At 33.5% G+C, this 23,147-nt stretch overlaps 3 protein-coding genes across 3 annotated transcripts; 2 read left to right on the top strand and 1 right to left on the bottom strand.

Moving 5' to 3' along the window:
• Positions 1 to 525: 525 nt before the first annotated feature.
• LOC111051464 (trypsin) lies at positions 526 to 15,196 on the top strand. The gene is made up of 7 exons (XM_039429575.1): positions 526 to 696; positions 2,195 to 2,276; positions 4,833 to 4,992; positions 10,547 to 10,761; positions 11,749 to 11,954; positions 13,512 to 13,569; positions 14,921 to 15,196. Exons 1-7 carry the CDS (start codon positions 541 to 543, stop codon positions 15,037 to 15,039), a joined length of 996 nt encoding a protein of 331 aa, XP_039285509.1. The 5' UTR covers positions 526 to 540; the 3' UTR covers positions 15,040 to 15,196.
• Positions 5,521 to 7,099, top strand: LOC111063555 (phosphoglycerate kinase-like). Its single transcript, XM_022351244.2, has one exon. It carries the CDS (start codon positions 5,819 to 5,821, stop codon positions 7,097 to 7,099), a length of 1,281 nt encoding a protein of 426 aa, XP_022206936.2. The 5' UTR covers positions 5,521 to 5,818.
• Positions 15,197 to 16,063: 867 nt separating the features above from the next.
• On the bottom strand, positions 16,064 to 21,211 carry LOC111051462. Its single transcript, XM_022337984.2, has 3 exons — positions 20,858 to 21,211; positions 18,320 to 18,538; positions 16,064 to 16,866 (listed from the first exon to the last, which is right to left on the bottom strand). Exons 1-3 carry the CDS (start codon positions 21,051 to 21,053, stop codon positions 16,361 to 16,363), a joined length of 921 nt encoding a protein of 306 aa, XP_022193676.2. The 5' UTR covers positions 21,054 to 21,211; the 3' UTR covers positions 16,064 to 16,360.
• Positions 21,212 to 23,147: the final 1,936 nt, after the last annotated feature.

Raw genomic sequence — 23,147 nt, 5'->3', positions numbered from 1 at the left:
AAATAATTTTTGTATAGTAGCGCTCATCGAATTTCCATCTAGCTGTTTACCCTGTTGTCAATAAGTGCAGTAGCAGAAGTCTTCGGGGTGATTTACAGCATTTAATTGGGATTTTTGTTTGATAATAATCAACTATTTTAAATTCTTCAAGATCTCATTAGCCTACGTCAAGTTTCCAATAGTTAGACCCTTGCGGAGCACGGGTTACCTGCTAGTATTGTACACAAATTATGTATAATGAATAATAGCTTGAAAGTCAGTTTTATTTATTTATTTTTCAATCAACAAGGATGGGTGAAAGAGGAATTAATGATATAAAAGTATTTTTTTTAACAAAAGAGAACAGGAGAACGATTAAAAAAAAAAATCCAGGGGACCAGGAGTACTTCATGATTTCTTTAAAATTAAAACCACTGACATGAACTTGAAATACGTACACATGTTCTATAGTACTCTATTCAACATACAATTCTATTGTGGTGAATACAGTACAATAAATAATTAGCCTTGTAACTGGATTGATTCTATTTGGGAGTTGGAATGTGGGTCAGTGGACTTTCACTGATTTCATGGCACCCCTTCAGTCGGTTAGCGCCACTCACCATGTCTACAAATCCTTTCACGTTTTGTGCTGCAATAATCGCATTGTCGGCGTTTTTTCTGTTTCACGCGCCGCCTGCTGTGTCTGGGAATGACGTAAGTGATTTTCCTTTAGTACTTTTATAGTTTAAGCTATCACTGTATTTTGGTTTTTCATTGATTTCTTTGTTTTGAGGGATAAACAAACCCCTTATCCATAGCACTGCCTGCTGTGTTCGGTAATGACGTGCGAGTGATTTCCTTTTATTTTTGTAGTTTAAGCTGCTACTATATTTTATTTTTTCATTAATTCAATTTTACTTTCTAGAGAGACAACCCGCTTATTCCATATCTACAGAGATTTTAATCCACTCTTTTAGTTTAAGCTACTACTATATTTTATTTTTTCATAGATTCAATTTTACTTTCTGGAGAGACAACCCCCTTATTCCATATCTACAGAGTGAATATTCACTTTTCTTTTCAGGGTCACTGATTATTGAAACAAAATAGAAATTATCTATTACCATTCATTTTATTGCGAAACAACTATAGTGAGGTCCACGTTATAATGACAGTATTTGATCAACTTTGGTTTTGCTATCATTCGACAAAGTCGGTGGTACTATCCTTTTCTAGGTTCACAACGATGCCAATTATGTTTTTGACAGTGTAGAAATATAATTAATTTATTCAGAAAATCGACATCGCTATTCTTCTATCTTTATCCACTGCCATTATAACGTGGACCTCACTATAGTTTCAACTTTTCAAGAGCATTTACACTTAGAAATGGCTCTTGAAGAGTTGAAACTAGTTGTGTTGTAATAAAATAAAGGATAGGTACCTACTTGATATTTTTATTGTGTTTCTACCGAGTGAAGCATTACATACTATAAGTAGTAGACTTGTTTATATTGTTATAAAGTATTTATAAAATAGAATTATAGTACCCTCTAAAATTGATAAAATAATATTATTTTATTAATTTTAAAGGGTACTATAATTGTATTTTATAAATACAAGAAAGTAGCCCTGAATTCATACATGTTATAAAGTAATAATAATTTATGTTTTAATCCATTATTTTGTTTCATCTTTAGAATTTACAGTCGCGTTGAAAAATATATCAGTACGGTAACTTACTATATTGAATATTCTAATTATGACAGCTATGTATGTAAAAAAAAATACCGTATGTAAAGCTTGAAATGGGTAATATTTGATATAATAAACATTATTAATATAGAGCAATTACTATTATAATTGAATAATAAATATCAAGTTGGTCTACTAAACTAATTTGCTGATGATAGAATTTTAAAAATTTCCGAGTTATATCTGTATGTTGAAATTACCTCTTGCTTACATCATCCTGTAATTGAATCCAACCCATACAGTTTATTGAAGAATAGAGTAAAATTTCATTTTAAATTGAAATAATTTTTTCATCTATTTTTCTTTTTATCTGTTATCTATTTTATAAAATTTATAATAGTTATAGCTTTAAACTACCGATGTTATAATGATATAAACATCAACTATTGAAAAATACTGCATCAGTGCCTCATTTCGCTAACGAATCGTGTTTATTTAATTTCGTTTGCATACCCAGGTACAAAAAGGAAGACAGGTGGGCATGGACATAGGAATGCTAGAGGATGAAGATCTTGTTAATGCCTGGTGTCAATTCTGCTGTAAGTAGACAAACTTATTCCTACTCTAATATTTAAAAATATTTTAAAATTAAGTTTATAAAGTCTTATTATAAAAGTTATATGGATTTCATAAACTATTTATTTAATAGACCATTCAGTAGGACCATAGAGAAACAATAGCGTAAGTAGATGTCCCATGATATAGGGCGTTTATGTCGCAACTTTTACTGTTATCTCAAGCCGATTACTGTTTATTATTGTCGAACTTTACTGTTTTGTTGGGATGAGAGTGTATGAACGGCACAATATGAGAGACTACCAGTGTCACACAGCTTCAAGGGAAAGAATTACATAAACTATCGGCTTGAGATAACAGTAAGAGTTGCGAAATAAACGCCCTATACCATGGGATATCTACTTATGCTATTGTTTCTCTATGCTTGGTAGGACATAGTATAGACTAGACCATAGTGACATTCACGTTATAAGTTATCGGTTTGCTAATGTCTTGTCTGTCATTAGACAGAGCATAATATAATAGTAAGTTATATCTGTAGTTATAGTTTTTTTTTATTTATTTATCCTTATGGCCGCCACAGGGGGATCGATGGCGCAATAAGTTGCGCCATCCGCTCAAAATTTAGGGGATGGGGGGAGAGAATGAAAATTGGGGGAGAATAACAATTTTTGGGAGGAATCGATGAATCTCATATGCAGATAATATGCTCACAGAAAATAATTATTATAGTCTGAGAGATATTACTTTTAACATGAAGAACACTGCTACAGTTTGTAGCAGTGGTGAGGAGTAAGCATGCTGCACACAATAGAAAGGAAAATGCTGTTAGGTAGTGAGAGTGATAAGTGAAGGAAAAAGTATCGGTTAACAAAATTCGGAAATTTGTTGCCAATTTCTTGAGAAGTCTTTACAAGAGAGCGTAAACAAATAAATACCGGACGGGTACGAATTTCCAAAACACAAAATATGTATGTATATATCGGTACCTATAAAATTATTTAATAAACTGCCTGAAAGTATCCGTGATAAAAACTCTAGATCGTTCAGGTACGCAATTTCCAAACTATTCAAAAATAGGGCTTTTTATTCGATTGAGTAGATGTTGGCAGCTGATATTTCATGTTAATATTTGACCTCTATTATAATATTGTTATTGCCAATTAGAAATATGACTGTATATAACTGTGAATATACTAAGTACGCGGGACTGTTGGCTGTGATAGTATTTCTCTGTTTTGAGTACCTACGTGAAATGTATGTATAATGTATATGTTTACCTGATGACTTTGTCAATACATCTATTTGTTCACGGCAATAAAAACATTTTGAATTTGAATTTGAAGTACAGCACAGTCTTATCATGAAAAGGAGTATTTTTTGGTGAATGTAATACATTTGAGATATAATCATTGATAATATTATCAACAATTATTACTAATTCGCCACGTTTACACCAAAGTTGTCAAGAAATTGTTGTTCACAAATAGATTTCTTCAAAAACGTTGTCAATTTTCCGTATAAAACAAGTTAAATGAATGTGCTTTTCAAGAAATTGGCAAAAAATTGCCGAAATTAGTTGAAATCTCAGTTGACAACTCTGGTGGACACTTTCTCCAAAGTTGGTTTGACCCGTTAAATTAATGTATGGTTGCATTTATTATAAAGCGTTTCAATTTGAGTCAGTTGATGGTTTAAACTAGAATTTGAGTTAAACTTTTTATAGAGAAAGCGATTACTAATAGTTATGATATTAGCGATTAGTAATAATCTCTATATATAAAAACGAAATGGCACTCACTCACTCACTCACTCACTGACTCACTCACTCGCAGAACTAAAAATCTACCCGACCAAAAACGTTCAAATTTGGTAGGTATGTTCAGTTGGCCCTTTAGAGGCGCACTAAGAAATCTTTTGGCAATATTTTAACTCTAAGAGTGGTTTCTAAGGGTTTAAAGTTCGTCTTTTAGCATGTATATTCTTCTTATTCTCTTAATTATAATTGAAAAATGTCCATACCATATGTTAATATAGAACTATAATCTAGAGAGATTACTCTTCGAAACAGTTGTTAACTGGTAATCAAATTAATAATTTTGTCAGGTTGGCATTAAGTTGAATTGACTTTGTTAGGTTGGCACCAAGTTGAAGATTGAAATGCATTTATCGCGGAAAAATTGATTGGGCTCTGCTACTTCAATCAGAGCTATTCCTGGGAATATTATATTACTAGCCGTCAGGCTCGCTTCGCTCGCCATATCCGTTTAGCCAGACGTTTAGTCTGGACCCCCGACTGGATCGTCCTAACATATCACCGTCCCACAAATGAAAAATGCAGGCGAGCAAAGCGAGCCTGCTGATCTCAATCTTGGGCGATCCAGTGGGGGGTCCAGGGGGCGGAGCCCCCTGGCTAGACGGATATGGCGAGCGAAGCGAGCCTGACGGCTAGTTTTTATATAAATTACTAATAGGCTACTGAGGGATACTAATACAGGGATAACTTGATTCACAGCTACCTATTTTCGTTAAATTGAAGTTTGATTATGATAATTTAGAGGAATGCTGATAATTTTCAGATTGTGGCCTGGCAAATAAGATGACCCGTATAGTGGGTGGATGGGCGACAGAAATCAACGCCTATCCTTGGATGGTGGGCCTGGCTGTCAAAGGCCGTCTGTTTTGCGGAGGAACTCTTATAAGTGATCTCCACGTCATCACCGCTGCTCACTGTGTGCTGTAAGTTTACAAACCCATCATTGCTAATTACAAACTAAACCGAGCAAATTTCCTGTATTACTTAGTTGATAATGGGCCTTTTACTCAATCTAGTTTTTTTCAAATCCTAGCGGGGTTAGAGATGGACAACCTTTGTTCCTATATCTGATGTGTTAGTTGTTCGAAGTGATTTTAACTTAATGGGTTGCACTAAGCTAGGTAATATCATAGAGAAACAATAGCATGACTTACGCTATTGTTTCTCTATGGTAATATTCAGTCTAGATCCAGAACAAGACTGCCTACTGACGATGGTTTCAAAGTACCAACACGCCACCCAAAATGTCCTACGATTGGCTGAGAATCAACTGTTGGTAAGAATTCACCAATTGGAGGACATTCTGAGTGGCATTTTGGGACACCTGTTAGTGGCCAGCTTAATGTAACATTTATCAAACTGGTTAGACTGCAAAATCAATCGAAACAGTGAACCTGAAACGTTAGTGCCAGTCGCTTCCGACGTAGGTTTGCAGGCAAAGAACACTGACTACAGGTGACCGGAGAACAATTATTCGAAAATTGGAATTTTTTACATGTGTCAGTCAAAACTGTTTTGTAAAACGTTGCACGTTAGTAGCTGGCACAAGCAGGTATTATCAGCTGATAGAACTAATCCCAATTGATGGAGCCCAGCATAAAAAAATGTAGAGCTCACATGTTTTTTTTTAATTAATAAATAAAAATTGTTTCTTTTGTAATTTGTTTTTAATTTTTTTATAGTAAGCGACTAATTTCTAATACTAAACATAACTTTTATAAAATATATATTTAATATTATACTATCGACATGAGTCGTTTAGTTAGGAATATTGAAAACATCGTAACTCTCAATAAACTCGGAATCGATTCTCTAGATGTCTCGGGGAGAAGAGTATTGATGAGAGTAGATTTCAATGTGCCGCTGCAGAAAGGCAGAATCGCCAACTTGCAACGTATAGTAGCCGCACTGGACAGCATAAGATACGCACTCAATGAAGGCGCCAAATCGGTCGTGCTGATGTCGCACCTTGGTCGACCTGCCGGCAACAGAGACCCCAGGTTCTCCCTGAAACCGGTTGCCAATCAGTTGCAAACACTACTCAATCGTGAAGTCGAGTTCATGAACGACTGTGTCGGCAACGAAGTTGAGGACTGCTGCACGGATCCCAGCCCGGGTAAGGTTGTTATGTTGGAGAACTTACGTTTTCATGTTGAAGAAGAAGGGAAAGGTGTAGATCGTGAAGGGTATAAGGTGGTAGCTGACCCGAGTGAAGTGAAACGATTTAGAAACTGTTTGAGTAAGTTGGGAGATGTGTATGTGAATGATGCCTTTGGAACAGCCCATAGAGCTCATAGCTCAATGATAGGTGAAGGATTTGAGCTGAGGGCGGCAGGATTCCTCATCAAAAGAGAGCTCGCTTACTTTTCACAAGCACTCAACAATCCTAAACGACCTTTACTAGCGATACTGGGAGGTGCAAAGGCGGGCGACAAAATATATCTAGTCGAAAATCTTCTAGACATAGTTGACAATTTAATGGTGGCTGGTGGTATGGCATACACGTTTCTAAAAGTGATCGAAGGAATGGAAATAGGAGCGTCAGTGTACGACCCAGAAGGTAGTAAAATTGTAAAAAGACTCCTAGATAAAGCTGATCGGAACAATGTGAAAATCCATCTACCTGTTGATTTTGTAACAGCCGAAAAATTAGCAGAGGATGCCAGCGTTGGTGTGTCCACTGTGAAAGACGGAATACCGGAGGGATTGATGGGCCTCGATATAGGACCAAAATCCAGGGAATTGTTCAGAGACACGATTTCCAAATCGAAGACGATTGTATGGAATGGCCCGGCGGGGGTGTTTGAGTTGGAGAACTTCTCGGGGGGCACCAGAGCTATAATGGATGCAATGGTGGATGCCACTCGGAATGGGTCGACGACTATTATAGGGGGTGGTGATACGGCCACATGTGCTGCAAAGTGGAGAACAGAGCATTTAGTCAGTCATGTCAGCACGGGCGGTGGAGCGAGTTTGGCCCTGCTTCAGGGAACAGTTCTACCTGGCGTTGCCGCTTTAACTAATGTTTAATTTTATTTTAAAATTTTATCAATAAATAGAAACCTAATAAAACATATATTATTTGAATTGATGTTGTTTTCCATGACGAAAAACTCAATAACTCAGTTTAAGTTTAGACTCTGTATTTCAAATTATTTTATTTATTCATTCATTTATTGAATGAAGCAAACAAATACCGTTATAAGAAAGGGAAAAACAAACTATTTAGACACTTTAAACACATTGTATAAACCTCAATAGAGTTAAATATATTACAATGCATTAAAAAACAAAACGTAATAACTCTGTTAAAGTTTAGACACTGTATTTCAAATTATTTTATTTATACATTGATCTATTGAATGAAGCAACAAATAACAGTTATCAGAAAGGGAAAAGCAAACTATTTAGACACTTCGAAACACATTGTATAAACTTGAATAGAGTTCAATATATTCAATTGTAGATTCTCATTGTTGATAGGCTGAAACTCTGATTGTCTGAATATAATTTATATCCCAGAGTCTCATAATCAATTATTAATTGTATTATGTTCAGTCAATGCCTGACCTGAACATATAAAAATTCCAGAATTCAAAAAATTTAGGAGTGAATTAAAAAAAACTAATTGAATGTCGTTTCTATTCGATACGTGAGTTTAATGAGCATTTCAACGGCAATCACTCATCCTCCAATGCTTTAATTAATTGAAAGTAAAATGCTCAACTTCAAAATTTATATTATAAATCCTTATACCCCTTTAAAAGTAGGTCAATGGATGCTTTAAATATCAAATTCATACCCTATTTTCTAAGCAGTGTTTTCCTGACTTTGCGAGTTCATTTTAAAAAATTGTGATTGCATTTGTTTTATTATTATTTTACAAATGCGACTTTCTAGAAGTATTTTAAGCCTAGCCCTGATGATGATGGGATGAATGATAATACAATTAAGAGTAATGAATGAATAAAAATTATAGGCTATGATATCCACTTGAATTGATTTGAGCCCACTTTTCAGTCCAGAAATAAATAAACTAGGAATTTTGAATTTGATTTGATTAAAAACCGAATATAATAATGAATGAATGAATGAAGTTTTATTCTCAATAAGCACAATACAAGGAAATGTAAAATACATGCATATCAAAAACAAACAAACAAGATTATTATATACAAAATCTTATAATATGAGATATTTTAATATTATAAATGCAACTTATTACTTATTGAGAAAAATACAATCCAGCACGTAAGATGCAACTTACGGACCGCTGGAGGGAGTCTAACACACTATTTTACTAAAGCAATAGAATGGACTGAAAAAAAAAGAAAAAAGAGAGATAAAAAAAAACATTTATGGGCTGTAATCAAAATAGGATATTAGTATTTAATTATTAAAGAGATGATGCTAATTAGAGAAAGCAAAAGAAAATCATTAAAAATAGAGATTCAAATTGTGTGAAAAGATTAATTTATTGATTTATGTTGCAAAAAAAAAACGGTAAGAAGAGCAGGGAAAATACAAAAAAAAAAAATAAAGAGGAGAAAAAATAAAAAGAAAAGCAAGATAACAGAATGCAAAGTTAACAGAATGGAAAGAAAAATAGACGGATTAAACAATAATTATGAACAAAAACTCTAGAGCTTCGGGAGTGAGTGACAAAAGCCAAATTTTAATTAATCTCTTAATCTTATTTCCACAATTACATGCAGCAATGGCATTCTTGACCTCAAGCGGCAAAGCATTATAAAATCTAGGTGCCAGGAAAATGAACGTTTTACGAAAAAGAGTGCAATTGGGTTTAGGACATCTGACTTGGGAAGCCGCAGTCCGCCTGGTCTGTCGAAGTGCGGTAACAGGCTGACAGTAATCAATTGTCACACCTCTATTTCCACTTATATTGAAGAACAATGACAAAACCTTGAATACATATAGGAACCTCACAGGCAAAATTCTAAGATGACAGAACAGTGGAAATGTATGATCATCAAACCTACTGCCCGTTATCAATCTTATAAAAGCTTTTTGAAGTTTAATAATTGGATCCTGGTTAGCGTAATAGGAGCTTCCCCAACATGTGATTCCATATTCAATTTTGGAATGTACAAATGAAAAATAAAGTTCCTTCATTACATTAAAATCGCACAAATATTTAATGCGATGGAAAATCATCAAATAGAACCTTAAAGACTTCTTTAGAGTTTCAATTTGTTGCCTCCAATTCAGATTTTCATCCAGTGAAAGACCCAAATATTTGATAGTCTTTGCTGGACTGATACTGGGACAGTCACAGCTAGAATAGGAACAAACCGGAGAGTGAAAGCGCAGTGGAGCAGGCAAGTCAGCACTTCCAGAGAGACTGAACATCATATAATTAGTTTTGGCTACATTAATTTTAAGTTTGTTACATGTAAACCATAGAGATATTTTGTTCAAGTCAGACTGCATTTTCTGATGTAAATCTTGAAGGTTATTACTTTTATATGAAAGAGCAGTGTCGTCCGCAAAAGCAGTTATCCGTCCATTCAATTCACCATTATACAAATCATTTACAAAAATTAAGAAGAGAATAGGGCCAAGAACCGAACCTTGCGGCACACCACAAGTTATGGGTAATACTTCACTTGCAACGTTTCTGATCCTTACATACTGTTTCCTACCCTGTAGGAAGGACTTAAACCAATCTAGTGGAATTCCCCTTACACCAGCACTCTCCAGCTTGCGGAACAGCAGACTATGATTAACTGTATCGAATGCTTTACTAATATCCAGGAAGATTCCCGCTGTTTTGCCACTACAGCCACTGTTTAATCCTGAATAGACATATTCCAAAAGATGCTGTAAGGCAATTTCTGTACAAAGATTTTCCCTGAAACCGAACTGGCAGGCCGAAAAAAAGTTGCAGCTATTGAGGAATGAAAGTAATCTAGTTTTTATAATAGAAATGATTATACTCAATAAACTCACAAAATTTGAAAATATTGAGTCAAATCAAATCAAATTTTATTCACAATTTCAAAAAAACAATTTAGGGTCCTGCCAAACCTGTAGGTTTTTCGGCGGGTGCCCAATCACAAAAACAATATTAAGAACATAATTAGGTAAGTTTACTAGGAATTTTTATGACATTCGAAGTCATTAAGAAAAATCTTGAACCAGAAATAAAACACAAACTGATTAACTGCTGAAACACATACCGTGATAATTCCTGCCCAATTCAAATGAAAAATTATGAAACTCAAGGTTTATAATCAGGGAATAATTGGCAATGATGCCAAACAGTGTCCATAGAAACTATTTAAGGTTTCTGGTTTTGCTTGCATAAAATTGAAATTATATTCTCTTATTTCTCTGACAATTAATAATATTCTTTTCTACTTGTAACTCGTACTAACATCGCATTTTTTAGATTCAATAGAGAGTTGAAAAGCATGTTTTAATTTTTATTTGATCTTTGTTATAATCTTGTTGCAGAAACATTGCTCCGGATAGATTGTACATACTGATTTCGGAGCACAACGTGGCAACACGTGATGAGCTGACAACGGAGGTGCGCCGCGTTGCAAAGGTGACAATTCATCCACAATTTGGCAACACTGTCAAGTACAACAATGACATAGCCATCATCAAGCTAGATGCACGGGTCATGTTCAGATCTGCCGCTCAGCCAGCTTGCTTGCCTCCAAAAGGTAACACTTTAAGGGTTGTTTCTAAATATGTTACTTAAAAGTACTCAACAACTTTTAAGAATCGTACCTTTGACCATAGTGAAATTCACTTTTTAAAGTCAGTGCCTGATTGACATTGGTTTACTATCCCTGTCTGTTCATGACAAAACGGATAGCTCTAGACTTTCCTACCTCCGTACTGTTGCCAAATCGTTGGTTGATTATGAAGATACATAATTAGGCTATTTAGTTTATTAACCAATCATATCAAACAAAATAATAATATACAATACTGCAAAATCTTGTACTAATAAACTTATACAAATCAATGAAAAGAGGTCCATCTTTCCAATTAACTACTTGTACCAATATATTACATCTAAACCTATACATTGAATTCATTGATGCGATAATTGAGTTCTGAATGCTAAAATCAATAATTTATTATTGTCGACTATTTCCGAATCAAGCACCACCAGTTTGTTGATTTATTTTGTAGAGACCTAAAAGATGATCGTCAAAGCATTAAACAAACGCTAGATATTTTTCTCCTTTCTTTTATTCCAACACACGTCACCATGAAGCCATTTTTATTATAAAAGTGTATTTTTACTGTATTTTTATTTTTATTGTGTGTTCGTGTTGAATAAAGTTATTGATTGATTGAAATTTAGTTTGAATCTTATTTGTCAATCAATAAATTATATTTGCAATTTTGAACATTAGTTGATAGATGAGATTAAGCTTCCATCGATACGAGTTCAGGTGATTCTTATAACTGTCAATAACATTCGTATGGCTTTTATTGGTGGTTATTCCCTGACAGAAGTTTCACCTCACCTGAGTATATAATTTAAGCCGACAATGGGATGTCATATATCAGCCGAGACCGACAAATTAACGTGCCCATCCGAAAACACGGGAATGACTTGTTAATAAGACTCATAGGCATAAAAAGTATACAAGCTGATGCGACAAATTCCTGTACACATGTTCAAATGTTCACAGATCTGGAGCTAGGAGGGTCGACAGGGAAAGTGATTGGGTGGGGAGCGGTGAAGGAGGGCGGTCATGCGGCCACCGAACTCATGGAAACGGATGTCACGGTTTTCAGCGACGAAGAGTGCAAAGCCACGCCTCAGTTCCCAGTCAAAGGCATCACCTCCAACATGTTCTGCGCTGGGCATAAGGGCGGCGGACATGATTCATGTCAGGTATAACTGTTTCAATATTCACTTTTTCTAGGGCTACTCATTATTGAAACAAAATAAAAATTATCAAGTACCCTCAATTTTATTAAAACACAACTAGTTTCAACTCTTCAAGAGTCATTTCCAAGTGTAAATCATGTACACTATTGAAGTGTTGAAACTAATAAAGGATGCTTGGTGATTTTCATTGTGTTTCTAAGGCCCGTTTGCACAGTCAAAGCTTAAACTGAATTTAATCAGCTGGTGGCTTAAACTCAAAATGAATCATATTATAACAAACGAGATTTTTTAAGGATTTAATCCAGTTTAGAATAAAATTTAGTTTAAACTGGCACTGTGCAAACGGCCTTAAGAGCTTATAAGAATAAGCTAAGAGCTTATAAGAGCTCTTCCTACTGAAATGTATTGAGAGGTCAGAAAGGTTTAAGAATGCAATAAAAGCTAAATTGATCGATGCATCTCCGTATAGTTTAGAGAAAAGCTTCAACTGTTGGCACGTGTAGGCATTTTTTTTGCAGGCATATTTTTAACTCCTTTGTATGTTCTGATTTTCTTCTCTTTTATAATTACTGTACTCAATACTTTTGACGTGTCATATACAGTACTCCCAAGCTTTTCTTGATCTGTAGTGTTATATGACGAAAATTAAACAAAACTAAGCTTTCAGGTAAAACCTGCTATGTGATATCAGCAAAGTTTGAATAACCATCATGAACACAGCTATCAAATTCCGTTTTTTTCTATTTGTTCGTCATAAGATAATGCACCAAAAAGGAGCAGGGCTACTACAGCATAATATGACGCGTCAACGTTTTGTAGAATCTAACTCTACTGATATAGACTTATGAGATAACATCATACGTTAACAAGGGAGAGTTTGAAGTTGACATGATTCTACTCCTTTTATCAGAGTAGGTGGAGTAGAAATCGTTTATTAATTCAGCTATAGATTTTACCTGTCAGAATGAAACGGGATTGGAAATAACAGCAGTAGGTATTTTCAATTGACCAGTTATAATCTAAATTCAATTAGATGATTAAATGAAAAACTAAGAAATTGTCAAAAAAACACATATTTATTGATACTTAGAAAGACCGGTTTTGGTTATTACACCAAACTAAAATGTTTTAGTTTATCAGAGACTGACAATGGTGTAATAACCGAAACCGGTCTTTCTAAGTATCAATAAATCTGTGTTTTTTTGACAATTTCTTAGTATTTTTCATTTAATATGAATAATAACCACAATATCAACTCCTCAACTACATAAAAAGTAAATTAGATGACTCCATAGGAAAAGATAGTACAGCATATAGTATGCTATTTTTCTCTATGAGTACACTGGCATGTGTCATTAATCAGTGTATACTTTTCAATAATGTTTTTAATTTATTGTAATCCTGACAATTGACATTTATTGCGTTTTATTAATATCATCTTGGATAATGCGCTTTGCCGTTCAATATGTTCCCATGAGCAAAATAAAGAGCTATTATCGTATATTATATTTGAGACTTTTGAAAGATAGCTACTTGATATTTTTATTGATATTTTCGCAGGGTGATAGTGGTGGACCTATCCTTGTAACTGATTCCAGAGGAAGATACACCATTGCCGGTGAGTTCTATCTCAAATTATTGTTCAAAAACCTACCAAGTATTTAAATTAGTGTACTAATTTGAATTATCAAAGTGAATCAACTGCATCGTTATAGCCATATTTGAGAGGAACTGGTATATATAACCATAAGATTATTCAAATTGAAATTATCTTTATTCTTCTTCTTAGAAATTACAAACAATATACATCTACAAAACTTGAAAAAGGTTCCTCACATAGGCACAGCCTGTGTGCGAGGAACGATTATACAATTCATTTAATTCTATTCTTGACAAATAACCTACTGATTCTGCTCTGATTAGTTCCTATTGATTCTGCAATTCCCCGATTTTATGAGTTTATACTTGGATCATCTAACTCATCCCAGTTTTGTATAAAGTTGACCAACAATACTAGTGTTTTGACTTTTCAATATTTAGTTGATTAGTTACTAATAAATCTAAATTCACTGAGATGTTGCAATTATTCAAATACTAATGATTCAACAATTTTATTATCAAACGAAAGTCCAAATTAAATGCTGTAAATCACCCCGAAGACTTCTGCTACTGCAAATATTGACAACAGGGTAAACAGCTACTATTCAAAGCGCTCGATGAGCGCTACTATTCAAAAATTATTTGTCAGCTCGGGAATTGAACACATAGTACCTCCTTATTTCAATAAGCTCATCGAATTTACTTCTAGCTGTTCACCCTGTTGTCAATATTTGCAGTAGCAGAAGTCTTCGGGGTGAATTACAGCATTCAATTTGGATTTTCGTTTAATAATAAAGTTGTAATCTAAATTCAGTTTAATTCCATTGATCTTGTTTGTTTTGTCACATAGGAGGATAAACTAAAATTTAAATATTCATTTAGTTGAGTCAAAATAACGCAAATAAAATGCATTAAATCATTTTAGATTGTGTTTTCATCTAGTTAATTAAAAAACACAGACACCCCATTAACACAGTTTAGATCGTGTTTAATTCAATCAAGATAAAAAATGAATCTATAGGTACTAAACATGCATTTCTAAAAACCGTCTCCTATATCATTATTAAATATGTTGATGAATATGTTCCATTGAATATACAAGAAACACAAAAGGATGCAAAAGATAATTATTTTTCAAAACCCTCCAGCAGAACTTCAATTTATGAATCTCTTGCCATGCATTAGTTTTCGTTTTATTAATTTCCACTTTACAGCTACTAATTTAATTAAAATTTGAGCTTGAAAAAATTATCTATACGAATTTATTTTGCTGTGGAACAATACTCTTCAAATCGCTCCCTATCTATTATCATACCGAAACAAAAATAATTGTAGAGACCAAAAATTATTATCATCTTCTAATTTTTCAGGCATCGTTTCATGGGGTGTTGGCTGTGCACGACCCAATAAACCAGGAGTCTATACGAAAGTTGGAAACTACATTGATTGGATCTCAAATGTCACATCAGATGGCTGCTTCTGTTTCTAGACACTCCCATCTTTTTAATCATTATCAAATGTCAAATATTGACATTACATCACCACTTCACTCTATTTATTTCATACTCATGATTCAATTTTATGTATATTATTTATTATATCCACCATTCATCCGCAAGAAAAATTCAAATACATAGAAACGCTATTCAAGCATCTCTATCAATTTGATTTCTTGAAATGTTATTCTGTAAACTCTTTGACCTTTGCATATGAATATTATTTCCAGTTTGAATTAACTAGGGTTTGTAATGTTCTTTGAAGTTTAAATTAAGTTTATAATTATATTTATTTCAATCATAAAATAAGTTAAATAAATAATAAAATAAGTTAAATAAATTAATTTGAATCATAAAATCATAATATTTCAATCAAAAACTAAGTGCCGGTTGCACAAAAGCCGGTTAAATTTAACACAATATGAAATCAAAATGAACAAAACTCAAAATATTTCTTGAAAATTGGTCTTCTTCAATGATTATGAACACAAGGTTTGTGTGTGTAGATAATTGGGATTCTTGATAATATTGGAACGTCTCGTTATTCAAATATAGGACTACTTCTTATAGTAACATGAATGAACACTGAACGTGTATGAGTGATAGTATTATTATTCGTATAAAAACTTCTAAATATTCGTCTTAAAACTATATACAATATAAGACTTCAGACTATTATTATATGAATAATACATGGGTTATGTCATTTTTATTTCTATATGATCAAGTAATAATGTCAAATTATAAACAATCACATCTATTTTGAACTTCAAATAATCCAAATTATTTGAACAAGTTCTTGTAGAGCTTGTTGTTTGCGTTTTTCCCCTATCATTATCCAATCGTTTTAATTTCATGTTTTTGAGTAAATGCATCAAATGAAATTAAATTTATAATGACATTTTTTCAATGTAGTGATATTTATTAGAGAGATAGACTTGGTGTAGCCTGTTTGTTATCTCTCCCCTATCATTCCAATCGTGTTATGTTTTTGTACAATAAATGAACAAAATGAAGTTTATAATGATATTTATTCCAATCATAAAAATATAACAGATTAAAAGTTAAGTGCCGGTTGCACAAAATCCGGTTAAATTTTAACTGTGGTTAATTCCACGAGAACCAATCAGAGAAGGCGTTTTTGAAAAGACGGCTTCTCTGATTGGTTCTCGTGGAATTAATCACGGTTAAAATTTAACCGGGCCCAAGAGTTGTATAAACTAATCAATATAACTTGTAGTAAACAACTTGAGCTAATTCATAATTGTTTTATTGAAAAGATGGTGAACTCCAAATCTTCATTAGCAGCTGACCTTATTCGGTCCTGCCCTTCCTGAAGTTGGCAGTGTTGTTGACGGCCGTATTGAAGTTCTCCACACGCTTGTTGTGGTCCCAGAGAAAGTGGTGGGGATGCTTGATCTTGACTCGATGGTGGTCGTCAACGATATCGTTGTAGGGAGGGGAGGGCAGCTCGTCAGCTATGGGCACGGTGGGGATCAGGGAACCCCCTACCCCACCAACACCTCCCACACCCCCCACCCCCAGTTCGGGTCGGTTGATCGAGGGTCCATAAGAGACGGAGAGGGCCGAGTTGATGATGCGGCCGAGAATGTGGAGAGATTGGGTGGCGGCGATTGTGCCCGAACCACTAAAAATGCTTCCAAAGTGCATTCCTGTCAGGAAGCTCAGGCGACTGAGTAGACCTCGGCTCTCCCTGGTCACGTTTGTCGTCTGCTGCTTGTCCAAGTCACAGAGCAGCGCTATGTCCAAAATCAGCTCGTTCAGTTTGTCTGGTTGCAGTTGTTGGTTGTCTGGTACGTCTGTATATGGGGAATAACAGATAATAATGAATAATCTGTATAAAATAATAAAATAAAATAAATTAAATGTAGTGTTTCAAGTTGTAAAAAGTTCAAAAACAAGAGGGTACTATTTAATTATTATTTTTTATTAATTAACAAATCATGTAGCCCTATTGATATACCGGGTGTTTAAAAAAGAATGACCCAATTTTAAACAGTTATATTTATTTTAAAAAATGGTGTACACAAACCAATTTTACATAAAATTACTCACAGTAGTATCAAGTTTATCATGATGTATTGTAAGTGTTCTATGTGCCCTCCTTTTGAGGCTCGGACGACATCTAGACGGTAGCCAAATTCATTCCAGACACACACAAGATGTCTGTCTTCTCGGACTGTAGCTACTTCATCAGTTATCCTGGGTTTTAGGCTCCTCAATATCAAGTGCTAAGGAAGGATTGATATTGAGGAGCTAAAAACCAGTATAACTGATGCTGTAGCTACAGTCCGAGAAGGCTATCTTGTGAACAGTCTGGGATGAATTTGGCTACCGTCAAGATGCACTATCTCTGTAAACAAAGCCATAGTGCATTTGTGTGACTTCAGCACAGGTAGGGCTCCTGCACCAATAAAAATTTCGTTCAAGATTCGTGTGACCTCACAAGAATGCGTTACGGCTTTGTTCACAGAGGTAGTGCTAGATGTCGTCCGAGCCTCAAAAGGAGGGCACATAGAACACTTATAGAACATCATCACTACATACTTCTGTGAGTAATTTGATGTAAAATTGGTTTGTGTACATAAATATAACTGCTAAAAATTTGGTAATTCTTTCTGAAACCCCGGTATATTATTGAAAAATAAATTAATTTATGAATGAACTTGTAAATAATCTAATAACCTTTAAATCTACAAATCCAAGTTTCAAATAAAATGATCACGAGGAATGTCGAAAAAATCTTGGTCATTTGATAAGGATTCGACTTTTTTCTGCAGTTTATATAGGCTTCAAGTTGTTTATTATTAGTTTGATAATGTACGAGTATAATGAATGGAAAAGGATAATTTTATTAAAAAAAAACAAAGTTCTATTTTTTCATGATGTGGAATAAAAAACATTTGTTTTATATAATGTGAATGTAACAAAAATAATGCTGTGCTTTTTAAATTATACAGAAATTCCACAATATTAATTCCTATTCAAAGAGTTTCGTTTCATATTTTATCATAATGTTTTTCTCCTCGCTGGTGAAATCAACTGCTTTTTTGCATCAACGGCGATAATCTTTCAAATCCAATCGAGGGTATGATGTTCTAATAAACTTCATGTCAATTTTCAAAGAACTAAATTTCAATAAATTAGTAACAAACTTCAAATTCAATAAATTTATGACAATCAAATTGTAATATACTTCGAAGTTATAGAAACTTATTTCATTCAATACAAATGAAAAATGTTGATAATCACCTTGTAGTAATAATGACCTCCCTCGATTACTATGACGGAACTTATCCAGAATATTGCGCCCTTGACGATGGGATTTTTTAGGATCTTTAGAACTTTTTACCTCGTTATCATCTTCCCTGCATACGCTTTCAATACTGGAAACCAAATTTCTCAAGTCATCTGGAAGGTCATCCTGCGAAATCTCTTCTCCTTTCGTTATCATGTCCATAATTTTCTCTGCTGTTTGAATAAAGGAAAAATAGTTAAACATCTTTATAACATGATATTAGATCATAAACATTAACATTCACTTAATTAGAAATGAAAATGAAAAATCGACCAAGAATGTTGATGAAGTTTAAATTAGTTAAAAATTTCATAATTTTTAATATCAAGTTTATTTTATGGTCCTGCAAAACTATTTCTTTAATACGTGAATATTTCCTATTTTATTGATAATATAATGTGAAATATTTCTTCTATGTTTGGTTTTGAAGCATCTACTTTGTGGAAATAATATAAGGACTGAAAATGTTGTTAAGTGAACAACTACAAGAAACTTTAATGTATTTTGGACCATGTGTAACCTTATTTGAATTTGGGAAATGAATTGGACAAGGTTACCTTATTTTTTTCTCTCCCTATCATTTTGATGAATGAATCAATCAATTCAATACCTTCTAAGGTTGTAATACTGTTATTTTGAATATAACTTGACTGCATCTGACCGCCTCTCGACACGTTTAAAAATTATTTAAATACGGTACTTGACACACAATTATTGTTTGTTGAATTATTATTTAATTAATTTGATCTCTCAAATATGAAGATTCATTAATTTGTGAATCTGATATAATAAGGCTACTTGGTTTGTCAGTAATTGTACTTTGAATTATTGTATTTTCTATTATAGCCTAATAAATATTTCTATAGTTGAACATTTTCAATTCAATGATCGCAGTAAAAGTACAATCATTCTACGCAGTAGCTTCTCACAATCATTCCTAATACTGTATACCGTACGGTAAGTTGTAAAAAAACTATGCAAATTTTTTTTTTAATTATCAATACTTTACATCGCTTATATAAGCTCTGATTTATAAAAATTACCGGTAGGTAGTAACTTACTTGACCTGCTGGTTACAAGGTCTGTAGAAACGAGGTTTGTTTCAAAGATCTGTTTTTATAGACCTTGGCTGGTTACATAGTAGACAAAAGCTTACCGTATCTATCTATAATTCAAGTTAACAAAAACTCTTGAATTATATTTGGATAGAAATCATTACTCAGCTTTAATATTTACATGTTAAAATTTAGTTAAATGAACAAGACTAAGAAATTGTCAAAAAACCACAGATTTATTGATACTTAGAAAGACCGGTTTCGGTTATTGAGGTTCGGTCATTATATATCTTTCTAAGTATCAATAAATTTGTGTTTTTTTGACAATTTCTTAATCTTCATTTGATATGAATAATTACCACAATATCAACTCCTCAACTACACAAAAAGTTAAAATTTAGAAGTAAGTAATTTCATCTAAAACTAGTAAATGCAGAACTCTAAAATAGTCTAAAAAATTGGAAACAAAAAAATAAGATTGTAATTGAAAACGCAAATACAAACAAAAAATGTTGAATAAACTTAGCCTACTTAGGAGCTGATATTTATTACTTGATATAAAATCACGATAAATTTAATAGAAGATGCTGCTTACTATTCTGGAGAAAATGGCACCAATTCTATGGGTTTCGTATATAAATTTAGTGGAAATAACTTTTATTGTTTACCGGTATAGTAAAGTATTGAAGATTTTACTAAAAACAGCAAAAATAGTACGGTATATAAGAAAAAGGAATTGGATTTTGACCAAATTTGAATAATAGGGCACGATTTCATAGTTTTTCCTGCTCCAAAAATTTAAACATCTTAGACTATTATTTCTACTAAATAAAAGTTTAAATTTTAACTTTTATTAAGTAAAAATAATATAGTCAAAGAAGTTTATAAATAAAAATTAAATCTGAGTACCCTTATTAAAATTATTTTGTCACGACATGTTTCGGCTACATAATGCCATTATGAAGTGATTGGATAATAAATAAAATTACATTAAATAAATACTATTAATAAATAGTTTTATGATTAAAACTATTTATTAATTCACTTTCTGCTATTAGAAAAAACGGTTGTCAACCAAGAAGATGGCGGACCTGCCGAAAGATCTCCTTGTCACAGTGAGTGATTAATTCATTTATTGTAAAATATCTGACTGCTAGACGTTTTTTCTAAAGGCAAAAAGTGATTTAATAATAAGCAGATCGTGATGGAAAACAACATTGAAAAATATTTATCAATAGTATTTATTCAATGTCATTTTATTTATTTTCCAATCATTTGATAATGGTACTTTATAACCGAAACATATCGTGACAAATCAATTTTAAAGGGTAGATTTATATTTTCCTTTATATTCAAAAGTAGCCCTAAAAAAATCAAAGAAGTTTATATGGTATATAGAAGTATGTACTAGTATTGAAAGAATGCGTTCAAAGTTACCCAATAACTTGAGAGTGTCTGGTGAGACGTTCAAATGTTCTTGGCCATCGTTGAGCGCATCATGACTCTGGGAAATTGAAAATCCTGTTTGTACATCCTTGGAAAACCTGGCTGTTATGGGAACAGTGTAACAAGAGATAGCGACGTACAGCAGAATAACGTTAACGTGCAAACTCATGTTGAGAACTGAACGCATGTTTGGGAAGTAACAAATTTTATTCTGCCGGCTAAAACAAAATTATGCGGGTATTATAGGAGAAACAGTTCGTTGCATAACATCCGTACTGACCATTCGCATTTGCTTAAACTTTAATCAATAGAATGCTTATCAGGTCTGCGTGTATTATATGATGTCCATCCGACACTGCATCTCCCATCTAATATTACTCAATTTTTTTGTTGAATTAGTTATTTCGAAAAATGTTAATCAACTTCAGGTGTGGAAATTTATTATCTCTCACCTCTTTAAACAACACACCAAGTGACAATTGACATGTTAATGGAAAATGTCAACACTCTTGTTCAATTTCATCAATTTAGAAAGTTTTTTCTACTTGAAAAATACTTGGTGGAAGTAATAAGGAACCTTTTTAATATTATTAGTATTATTACGGATCCATATACATTTGGAATTGATTACAGTGTAGCTTCAAATTATTAAAAATCATTTGGGTCATCATTTTCTCATATGTTTCATTCCATTATGAAACATACACTTCATTGTTATTGAAAATAATAATATTCCTTTTAAAAATAGGTAGTCCTTTTTAAAAACTTTATTGACCGAGCGAAGTGAGGTCTAAGATTCAAGTCGACGGTTTGGCATTTCTCTCAATGTTTAAATGTTTATATGTTGCGCATTTACGGCGAAACGCGGTAATATATTCTTATGAAATTTGACAGGTATGTTCCTTTTTTAATCGCGCGTCGACGTATATACAAGGTTTTTGGAAATTTCGCACTTCAAGGATAATATGAAAGGAAAAAGGAGCCTCCTTCATACGCCAATATTGGATAAAAAATTAGACTATAGAATTATTATTCATCATAAATCAGCTGCAGCAAGTGATTACACAGATGTGTGGAGAAGCAATAGTAGTCTATTGCTGTATTTCCATAAGGTCTATAGTTTCGATCAGGTACTTGTTGATGAGAATACTGCGTGAGGTCTACTGTTCACAGAACTACTAGTTATAAACGATCGTGTGACGTGTAACTTACGTTAGATCAAATTAAATGCTTGACAAGTGAAAATATTATATGAATTAATTTCTACAGTATATAAAATCACTATAGCTACATTTATATATTTTCTTCTATTTTCTTTGACGTCAGGCTTCGGGTATATCCCGCATTAAACCTAGCGCCGCAGTGCAGGATGGTTTCTCACAGCTTGGCGTTGTTGTCATTTGAGATGGGTGTCTGGCTTGGGAGTGTTTCGGCCGCATTGCAGGATGACTGTTAACGGTTGCCGGGAGATCAACAGCTGGGTTTTTTCGTTATCTTTCGTGATAGAGAAATTCTGATTGCAGATTCGTTCTCAGCGGCCCCAAGTTTAGCCTGAAGGCTCAGAATGTCAACAATGTTTTTAAATAATAAAAAATCATTATGAAAAGTAATTAATATGGTAGTACACCACGTTTCTGGAAACTTTTTACTGGTGACTGGAGTTTATAGGCAACACAAAAATAAAAATAATCGTGAGAAAGAAAACTGCTGATGAACGCGAATAAGACCGTCACTCCATTGTTCTATTGTCTCGGCTGCTTGGCTGAGCCTGGCTGGAGGGATCAAATAACCGACTGGATTGATCTTTCGTCTGTCCGCTAGGCGGAACTACACCGACAATTGCTGGGTGGAAGATGTTACTGTGGCCGCTCGCATTCCCACCAACGCTGCTATTATTTGCTGCCTCAGCGCCAAGTCCGAGTCAGACAAGCATCCAGCCTGCACTGCGGAGCTAGGTTAAGTACCAAAATTAAAAATATTCATTTCTTTTATTTTCCACTCATTTTCTTTGATGGCACCACCGATTTCGGACATTTATCTCATTATGATGAATAAGTTTCTAGATTATTTTTTTTAAAGTTTGAGTTACACAATAAAAATAATATACCTACTTTAATTACAGTAATAATACAATTCATTTTTACAATATTGACCAAATTTGAAAATGGTCAAACTCCCAAAAATACCATTTATGCGTTTCCCGGTGGTTCGGAACCCACTTTAAGCAGAAGGTCCACTCCTCTTATCATCATCAGAACGAAATCACAGAGGTTTTTTCTGT

Source organism: Nilaparvata lugens, chromosome 1 (assembly GCF_014356525.2).
Source record: "Nilaparvata lugens isolate BPH chromosome 1, ASM1435652v1, whole genome shotgun sequence".
NCBI classification, from domain to species: Eukaryota; Metazoa; Arthropoda; class Insecta; order Hemiptera; family Delphacidae; genus Nilaparvata; species Nilaparvata lugens.
The sequence above is the reverse complement of the archived record's forward strand: the minus strand, read 5'-3'. Positions and strand labels throughout refer to the sequence as shown.

Coding starts and splice junctions, on each gene's coding strand:
- LOC111051464 (XM_039429575.1), top strand. CDS start 541: ATGTGGGTCAGTGGACTTTCACTGATTTCATGGCACCCCTTCAGTCGG. Junction 11,955..13,511: donor GCGGACATGATTCATGTCAG/GTATAACTGTTT, acceptor ATATTTTCGCAG/GGTGATAGTGGTGGACCTAT. Junction 13,570..14,920: donor AGGAAGATACACCATTGCCG/GTGAGTTCTATC, acceptor CTAATTTTTCAG/GCATCGTTTCATGGGGTGTT.
- LOC111063555 (XM_022351244.2), top strand. CDS start 5,819: ATGAGTCGTTTAGTTAGGAATATTGAAAACATCGTAACTCTCAATAAA.
- LOC111051462 (XM_022337984.2), bottom strand. CDS start 21,053: ATGCGTTCAGTTCTCAACATGAGTTTGCACGTTAACGTTATTCTGCTG. Junction 18,539..20,857: donor AGACACTCTCAAGTTATTGG/GTAACTTTGAAC, acceptor TTATTCAAACAG/CAGAGAAAATTATGGACATG. Junction 16,867..18,319: donor GAGGTCATTATTACTACAAG/GTGATTATCAAC, acceptor CCCCATATACAG/ACGTACCAGACAACCAACAA.